Raw genomic sequence first — 10,000 nt, 5'->3', positions numbered from 1 at the left:
TCACACACACACACACACACACACACACACACACACACACTCAAGGAAGTGAAATTTCCAAAACCTACAGATTTTCAGTTATTTTTTCCACAGCTGACAAGGAGAAGGCATTACTGTTCCTACATTATCTATTAAATTGTGTCCTATTTTCATCGCATAAAAGATCTAAATTCCTAGGTTCCTTGTTTTAAAGCATGTTGTCACTTTTTAGCAATCGTGGTAGAGACTGTATTTGGAGAGAGAGAGAGAGAGAGAGAGAGAGAGAGAGAGAGAGAGAGAGAGAGACAGAAGAAGAAGAAAGAGACAGTTTAAGGCAAACACTGACATGAATGCCTGCAGCCATGCTGAAGTCAGTCCCGCTGCACTCTAGAGTGGCGTCCGGCTTACAGCCCAGCACGTCTTGAACCTGATTGGCCAGCTCTTCGGGGTCACGTGTCTTCACTTTGATCACGTGGTCCGCTCCCAGTGACTTGGCCATACTCAGTCTGTGATCGTCAATGTCTGACGACGTCCAGTGGGAGGGAAACGTTGCGTGGACGAAGGCAGGGCAAGGTAAGGCAAGTAGTTTATTTCATGTACGTAAATTATTTCATGTACGTGCTCCCTTAGAGCCATTGAAACATCTTTTCATTAAGCACAAGCAACTTTTTACACGCACCATATAAGCAAAAAGAGTTGAAGTCAAAAGTAAACAGACAAAAACACAAAATAGACACAATAAACAATGTCCTTTTCAATAATTATGAGAAAAAAAAACGAGTTTTGTTGACAAGAAGTTCGTATAAGCGAGACAAAGGCTTAAGTGTCAACAATGTTCTTTTCCTTTACTTTGTTGCTGTTGTTGTTGCAGAAAACAGTAAGTGGAACATAATGGAGCTTGGTCGGGTTTTATGATAACTAGATAAACATTTTCATGCTCTCAAAAAGGGGCACAGAATGTATGTTTGAAGTCGCAGACACACACACACACACACACACACACACACACACACACACACACACACAGGGAGAGAGAGAGATAGTTTTATTTAATCTTATAAACCTTAAGGTTTTATGACAATACAATACTCTTTTCTATTCACACACACACACTACTACTACTACTACTACTACTATTACTGCTTCTGGTATTACCACCACACGCATGCATTTGCGCATTCACCCTTTCACTCATTCACTCATCTTCACACACACACACACACACACACACACACACACACACACACACACACACACACACACACACACACACACACACACGTACCTGTGATGACGACAGATGAGTCTTCAGCACTTTTTGCCACCATCACACACACACACACACACACACACACACACACACACACACACACACACACACACACACAAACAAACACACACACACACACACACACACACACACACACACACACACACACACACACACACGCATACCTGTGATGACGACAGAGGAGGCCCCAGTACTTTTGGCCACCATCATACACAGCAGACCCACCGGACCTTAAACCATGTCAGTCACACCAGTCAAACAATCAGTGGTTCAGTCAGGTGGTACGTCAGGCAGACAGACAGTATATGGTTCAGTCGCTCAGTCGGTCTGTCAGTGTTTCAGTCGATGGCTACGTCATTAAAACAATATTAACGATTAGTATTTATTTAGCGCTGAATCTTGTTGCAGAGACAAATCAAAGCGCTTTCACACCAGTCATTCACCGTCACCGTCACCGTCACCGATCCCTCAGATTCCGAATCCTTTGGGGCGCCTTTGAAGCTTTGTCAACCACCTTTCTCCAGTCCTCGCGTCTCTCGGCCGCTCTCAGGGTGTCTCTCAGCTCCATGCCTCTCCACTCTCGGATGTTGTACTCCCATCTCTTCCTTTGTCTGCCTCTTCTTCTTCCTCCCCTCACTGTGCCTTGTAAGATTGTTTTAGCAAGACCAGAGGAGCGTGTGACATGACCAAACCACTTCAGTTTTCGTTGTCTGGCGAGTGTTTGAAGGTCAGTATAGGGCCCAATTTCATTGCGGATGCGTCTCTTGACTTCTTCATTCGTGATGTGGTCTTTGTATGAGATGCCTAAGAGTCTTCGGAAGCACCTCATTTCTACAGCTCTTATTCTTCTCTCTAAGTCCGCTGTGAGGGTCCATGATTCACATGCATATAAAAAGATTGACATGACCAGAGAGCGCATCAAGTCTGATTTTGGAACTGATGGCGATTTTTCTGTTTCTCCAGATGGGTTTGAGAGTCATTCACACGCATGCATAAATCTAGACTGGGAAAAAAAATTTTTTTAAATAAATAAAAACCGAACGCGCAGGGAAGGGAGGTGGGTTTTAAGGCCAGACTTGAAAGAGCTGAGTGCGGAGACCTGACGAAGCGAAAGAGGAAGTTCATTCCAAATGCAAGGTCCAGAGACAGAGACGTCATGCGTCCGTCCGTCCGTCCGTCAGTTAGTCAGTCAGTGGTTCAGGGAGTCAGTGGTTCAGTCAGTCAGTGGTTCAGGGAGTCAGTCAGTGGTTCAGTCAGTCAGTGGTTCAGTCAGTCAGTCAGTGGTTTAGGGAGTCGGTCAGTGGTTCAGTCAGTCGGTCAGTGGTTCAGTCAGTCAGTGGTTCAGTCAGACAGTCAGTGGTTCAGTCAGACAGTCAGTGGTTCAGTCAGGCAGTGGTTCAGTCAGTCAGGCAGTGGTTCAGTCAGTCAGGCAGTGGTTCAGTCAGTCAGTGGTTCAGTCAGACAGTGGTTCAGTCAGTCAGTCAATGGTTTAGTCAGTCAGTGGTTCAGTCAGTCAGTCAGTGGTTCAGTCAGTCAGTCAGTGGTTCAGTCAGTCAGTCAATGGTTCAGTCAGTCAGTGGTTCAGTCAGTCAGTCAGTGGTTCAGTCAGTCAGTGGTTCAGTCAGTCAGTCAGTGGTTCAGTCAGTCAGTGTTTCGGTCAGTCAGTGGTTCAGTCAGACAGTCAGTGGTTCAGTCAGTCAGTGGTTCAGTCAGTCAGTGGTTCAGTCAGACAGTCAGTGGTTCAGTCAGTCAGTGGTTCAGGAAGTCAGTGGTTCAGGAAGTCAGTCAGTGGTTCAGGAAGTCAGTCAGACAGTCAGTGTTTCGGTCAGTCAGTGGTTCAGTCAGTCAGTGGTTCAGTCAGACAGTGGTTCAGGAAGTCAGTCAATGGTTCTGTCAGTCAGTGGGTCAGTTAGTCAGTGGTTCAGTCAGTCAGTCAGTCAGTCAGTGGTTCAGTCAGTCGGTCAGTGGTTCAGTCAGTCAGTCAGTGGTTCAGTCAGTCAGTCAGTCAGTGGTTCAGTCAGTCAGTGGCTCAGTCAGTCAGTCAGTTGTTCGGTTAGTGGTTCAGTCAGTCAGTCAGTGGTTCAGGGAGTCAGTCAGTGGTTCAGTCAGACAGTGGTTCAGTCAGTCGGTCAGTGGTTCAGTCAGTCAGTCAGTCGTTCAGTGGTTCAGTCAGTCAGTCAGTGGTTCAGTCAGTCAGTCAGTGGTTCAGTCAGTCAGTCAGTGGTTCAGTCAGTCAGTCAGTCAGTCAGTCGGTCAGTGGTTCAGTCAGACAGTCAGTGGTTCAGTCAGACAGTCAGTGGTTCAGTCAGTCAGTGGTTCAGTCAGTCAGTCAGTGGTTCAGTCAGTCAGTGGTTCAGTCAGACAGTGGTTCAGTCAGTCAGTGGTTCAGTCAGTCAGTCAGTGGTTCAGTCTGTCAGTGGTTCAGTCAGTCAGTGGTTCAGTCAGTCAGTCAGTGGTTCAGTCAGACAGTGGTTCAGTCAGTCAGTCAGTGGTTCAGTCAGTCGGTCAGTGGTTCAGTCAGTCGGTCAGTGGTTCAGTCAGTCGGTCAGTGGTTCAGTCAGACAGTGGTTCAGTCAGTCGGTCAGTGGTTCAGTCAGTCAGTCAGTGGTTCAGTTAGTCAGTCAGTGGTTCAGTTAGTCAGTCAGTGGTTCAGTTAGTCAGTCAGTGGTTCAGTCAGTCAGTGGTTCAGTCAGTCAGTCAGTGGTTCAGTCAGTCAGTCAGTGGTTCAGTCAAGCAGTGGTTCAGTCAGTCAGTGGTTCAGTCAGTCAGTGGTTCAGTCAGTCAGTCAGTGGTTCAGTGAGTCAGTCAGTGGTTCAGTCATTCAGTCAGTCAACTAGCCGATTGATCTGCCAATCTACCTACCAACCTGCCAACCAGTCGGATATCTGGTCTACAAGTTAATGAATGAATGATTTCGTTTTTAATCTGTGAATGACCGAGCGTATATAGAATTACAACGCGTACAACGTTGCTGATAAAAAAAAAAAGAGAAGAAAATTAGATAACTGCTGGGGGAAAAAAAGAATAAAATTAAATAACTAAAGGACACTCACCGGTCCGCTTACACGCAAGCTTGTACTAACACATTTACACACTGGGTTAGAGACAGAGACAGACAGACAGATACAGGCAGACATAGATAGATAGAGATAGACAGAGATAGAGACAGACAGACAGACACAGACAGATAGACACAATCACTGACAGACACAGACAGACACAGTCACATACAGACATAGATAGATAGTTAGAGATAGAGACAGATTGACAGACACAGTTACAGACACAGTCAGATAGACAGACACAGGCACAGACAGACACAGTCACAGACAGACACAGACAGAGATAGAGACAGTCAGATAGACAGACACAGTCACAGACACAGACGGTTAGACAGTCACAGACACAGACAGATAGACAGACACAGTCACAGACACAGACGGATAGTCAGTCACAGACACAGACAGATAGACACAGACACAGACAGATAGAGACAGTAACAGACACAGATAGACAGACACAGTCACAGACACAAACAGATAGACACAGACACAGACAGATAGGCAGAGACAGTAACACAGATAGACAGACACAGTCACAGACACAGACAGATAGACACAGACACAGACACAGACAGATAGACACAGACACAGACAGACAGACACAGACAAACACAGACAGATAGACAGACACAGTCACAGACACAGACAAACACAGTCACAGACAGATAGACACAGTCACAGACACAGATAGACACAGACACAGGCAGATAGACAGACACAGTCACAGACAGACAGGTAGACAGACACAGGCTGACACAAAGACACAGACAGAGACGCACAACACACACACCTACAGACATAAAGAAACGAAATACACAGACAGACCGACAGGCAGACAGACAAGGGAGACAACAAAACAAAGAGGAAAAAAGAAACTGACCGGCGCCACAGATGAGTATGTTGGAGCCGGAAGTGACGTCAGCACGGCGGCACGTGTAGATGGCGACGGCCAGAGGTTCCATCATGGCGCCCTCGTCCAGCGACACTTCTTCCGGTAACCTTCGTACCCCATAAGAGTAAAACAACCCATCCAATCCTTTCTCTATCATATAAATGAATGAACGGATATATAAATGATCAAATAAATGATTATGTACCATATGAACGCATGCATACATACCTTCTTCATACAGTGTCCACTCTTTCGCGCAACCTGCGTACCCACAGCAGTAACAATCACCCATCCCTTTTCAGTCATGTGGATAAATGAACAAATATATGTATGAATATAAATGATTAGAGAGGAGCGGCCTGCCCAGCATCGAAGATCAAATACGCACGTTAAAGATCATGTAACCCATGTCGTTGTTCGGTGGGTTATGGAGACACGAAAATACCCAGCATGTATGAACCACGACAGAGTCATCGGCAAGTCGATGGTGGTCGTGTAACGGAAAGAAGAAGAAGAAAGCCTGCTGATCCAGTGCCAGCTACGCTGGACAGGACACGTTGTCCGCATGACAGACAGCAGGATTCCGAAGATGCTTTTGTATGGCCAGCTGAAGGAAGGCCACCGTGAACTTGGAAGACCCTGCAAGCGCTTCAAGGACGCCTTGAAGACAAACCTCAAAGCCTGTGACATAGACATCGCTTCCTGGGAAACTAATGCCCTTGACCGCTCTCGCTGGAGGATGCTGTGCTCTAGTTGCATAAAGACGTTTGAAAACAAGAGAACGCTGGCCATTAAGGAGAAGCGTGAGCGAAGGAAGCAGGGCTAAACTTCTGGAGACGTTTTCCCTTGCAACACCTGTGGGAAGTGCTGCGCATCCAGAATCGGCCTCTTCTCCCATATGAGGACACACACCGACAGATAAGCCTGCCTGCCTACTCATCCGTCGGACCGACGGGAGACTCCATCAGTATACATACATGGCGCCTTTTTCCATTGTCACCGCATCCGGTAAACTGCACACCCCCACAATATTGTACAAGCACCCATCCCTTCACAGTCATAAACACTGGTTAACGTGTTTCATTATTAACCCTTTCACCGCCAGTCAATTTAGAGTGCAAAATTCCCTTGTGCTATAAACACAGAAAATATGGTGTCTAAGAATAGCGAGGGGATTCCCCCTGCGATGTGTAGAAAATATGGCCTTCCTACCACCGAAACATTAAGAGCAGTATGTTCATGGATAACAGACCCATGATCTGGTCACCCTTCAGTGACATGGGTCCTCTACCTAGCTGCTGCATAAATGCGAGTTTGGCAGTGAAAGCTAAAGGGTTAATACACGATGGTAAATTAGGGAATAGATGAATAAAGAAACAAACAACCGAATGAATGAATGAATTGACAAATATGAACATAGATAAATGAATACAGAAAATGCATAAGTACAATCGAATGAATAAGCAAAAAAAAAAGTATTTTTGTTTTTGAGTAAATAAATAAATAAGATTAATCGATTCAGTATTCATGTTTACGGGGTTGTTGCCCTTTTTTCTATTTATCGCTCACACACACACACACACACACACACACACACACACACACACACACACACACATACATACATACATACACGCGCGCGCGTGTACACACACGTACACGTACACACACATGTACACACACACTAACACACACACACACACACTAACACTAACACACACACACACACACACACACACACACACACACTAACACACACACACACTAACACACACACACACACACACACACAACACAACACACACACACACACACACACACTAACACACACACACACACACACACACACAACACAACACACACACACACACACACACACACTAACACACACACACTAACACACACACACACACACACACACACACACACACGTATACGTACACACACACACACACACACACACACACACACTAACACACACACACACACACACACACACACACACACACACACACACACACACACACACACACACACACACACACACACACACACACACACACCGTGACCCACTTGAAGCAGAAGTCGGCAGGGTGAGAGAAGAAGCGACACAGATTCCCATCTACAGGGGGCGTGGCACAGAAGCGAACATCCGGGCACAAGTTGTAGCGGCCATGTCTGCACAGTTTGCACTTCCGGCACGGCACCCCGGGTTCAATGGCCACCCTGTCTCCTGAAACGGGTGTCCGGTGCTAGCTTCAAGTTTGTTCTAACGGCTAGTCAGGAATCACAATATTATATTACCCTCTTCAACACCAAGACTACCAAGCCCTAAAATGCTTGACCATCATTATGGGCTTCAACTAACAGGTCGATGAACTCCACTCCATCTTATAATCTTTTTCTTCTTCTTTTTAGTATTATTATTATTTTTTATCCCACATTCCTTATATAACAGCTGCGAATCTTAGCAACATAATACCAAGCACGATAAAAGAAAAGATGGGGGGGGGGGGGGTTGCTGTTGTTTTTTACACCAAGTTCCCACGCAAAATCATTAGCATCAAATTGCTTTTTCTTTCTTTCTTTTTTTCTTTTTTTTCAAATGAAGAAGTCAGAGAGAGTTCCAGTCAGCCTACCTTCCCCGCGTCTCAAACATCATTTCTAAAGGGTATCTCCACTGGAAGGCCGGGCATGTATTGAGGCTAACCGCGACAAAAATTACACGCCAGGCCGTGAATTGGACAATTGTAGGTCGGACAAAAAAAAAAAACAAGAGAGGCAAGGCCTTCAAGACTCACTTGTGATAAATTAAGTCCCCTAGCATTAATTACAGAGTAATTTCCCTTGTTTACTATCTGCACCAAAACGTTTGCAAAATAAATAAAAATTCCATGCTTAGCAAAAGAAGTTCCTGTTTGAACAAAAAATGATAATAATGACTGCTCTTGTTGTTGTGTCAGAATAAGAGGTCAAAGTGCCAAGTTCAGAGAATACAAAAAAATATAAATATAACAGTAAATTCAGTTTGCATATAATTAGGCTTCTGTTTTTTTATTTTTTGTGCCCATCCCAGAGGTGTAATACTGTTTAAAACAAGATGACTGGAAAGAACTTAATTTTTCCTATTTTTATGCGTAATTTGGTGTCAACTGACAAAGTATTTGCAGAGAAAATGTCAATGTTAAAGTTTACCACGGACACACACACACACACACACACACACAGAGAGACAGAGAGAGAGAGAGACAACCGAACACCGGGTTAAAACATAGACTCACTTTGTTTACACAAGTGAGTCAAAAATAGAGGACGGCTCATGATGATCTGACGGCAAACAGTGGAGAGAGACCTCAGACTTGTCAACCGACAGACGATGGGGTGACACCACCAACAGTGCAGAGAGACCTCAGACATGTCGACAGACGATGGGGTGACACCAGCAAACAGTGGAGAGAAACCTCAGACTTGTCAACCGACAGACGATGGAGTGACGCCAGCCAACTGGTTGAGGACCGTTGTGGGCTATGGAGTGATGGCCTAGAGGTAACGCTAGACGGGCGCAACAGCCGAGTGGTTAAAACGTTGGACTGTCAATCTGAGGGTCCCGGGTTCGAATCTCGGTGACGGCGCCTGGTGGGTGAAGGGTGGAGATTTTTACGATCTCCCAGGTCAACATATGTGCAGACCTGCTTAGTGCCTGAACCCCCTTCGTGTGTATATGCAAGCAGAAGATCAAATACGCACGTTAAAGATCCTGTAATCCATGTCAGCGTTCGGTGGGTTATGGAAACAAGTACATACCCAGCATGCACACCCCCGAAAACGGAGTATGGCTGCCTACATGGCGGGGTAAAAACGGTCATACACGTAAAAGCCCACTCGTGTGCATACGAGTGAACGTGGGAGTTGCAGCCCACGAACGCAGAAGAAGAAGAGGTAACGCGTCCGCTTAGGAAGCGAGAGAATCTGAGCGCGCTGGTTCGAATCACGGCTCAGCCGCCGATATTTTCTCCCCCTCCACTAGACCTTGAGTGGTGGTCTGGACGCTAGTCATTCGGATGAGACGATAAACCGAGGTCCCGTGTGCTAGCATGCACTTAGCGCACGTAAAAGAACCCACGGCAACAAAAGGGTTGTTCCTGGCAAAATTCTGTAGAAAAATCCACATCGATAGGAAAAACAAATAAAACTGCATGCAGGAAAAAATACCAAAAAAAAATGGGTGGCGCTGTAGTGTAGCGCGAATTTCACACAGAGAAATCTGATGTGATAAAAAGAAATACAATACAATATGGAGCCGCCTTCATTGCCTCATGCCTCCATCTATGGGGAAGCATCGAAGTAAAGTTTGCAAATTTTCTTTGCAAACTAATCAGGGAAAACTGAGACAGTAAGAAGTGAAGATGCAAAATGTGCACAACGTTTATACAGGCCCAGTGTCAGTTCCACTTTCAGTAGCTCAAGTAGTAGGCGTCACTGCGTTCGGACAAAATCCATATATGCTACACCGCATCTGCCAAGCAGGTGCCTGACCAGCAGCGTAACCCAACGCGCTTTTTCAGGCCTTGAGAAAAAAAAATAATTAAAAAAATTAAATTAAATAAAATACAGGCCCAACGCTCCGTTAATACCACAGACTGACATTAGCTTACAGCTGGACCCAGCAGCAAAGTGAGAGCTGTATGATCAATGGTTTCTCCACTGATTGGAATGGAAGAGTCAAGACTGCACTGGCTCTTCGTGCTGCAGCCTTGGGGGGGGTTCGGGGGGCTG

At 45.7% G+C, this 10,000-nt stretch overlaps 1 protein-coding gene across 3 annotated transcripts in view; it reads right to left on the bottom strand.

Moving 5' to 3' along the window:
- Nucleotides 1-10,000, bottom strand: part of LOC143291617 (sorbitol dehydrogenase-like) — a 39,030-nt gene that overhangs the window by 5,496 nt on the left and 23,534 nt on the right. For 2 of the 3 annotated variants that reach the window (XM_076601571.1, XM_076601572.1), the window contains exons 4-7: nt 7,298-7,457; nt 5,213-5,331; nt 1,435-1,500; nt 326-501 (exon numbers count right to left, since the gene is read on the bottom strand). In XM_076601571.1, the coding sequence (XP_076457686.1) occupies nt 326-501; nt 1,435-1,500; nt 5,213-5,331; nt 7,298-7,457 (521 nt within the window). The remainder of the gene's footprint in view (nt 1-325; nt 502-1,434; nt 1,501-5,212; nt 5,332-7,297; nt 7,458-10,000) is intronic. The other variant, XM_076601573.1, reaches the window with a different exon arrangement.

The sequence above is a fragment of the Babylonia areolata genome, chromosome 17, assembly GCF_041734735.1.
Source record: "Babylonia areolata isolate BAREFJ2019XMU chromosome 17, ASM4173473v1, whole genome shotgun sequence".
In the NCBI taxonomy this organism is placed as follows: domain Eukaryota; kingdom Metazoa; phylum Mollusca; class Gastropoda; order Neogastropoda; family Buccinidae; genus Babylonia; species Babylonia areolata.
Note: the sequence above shows the minus strand (reverse complement) of the source record. Positions and strands in the feature narration are given on the sequence as shown.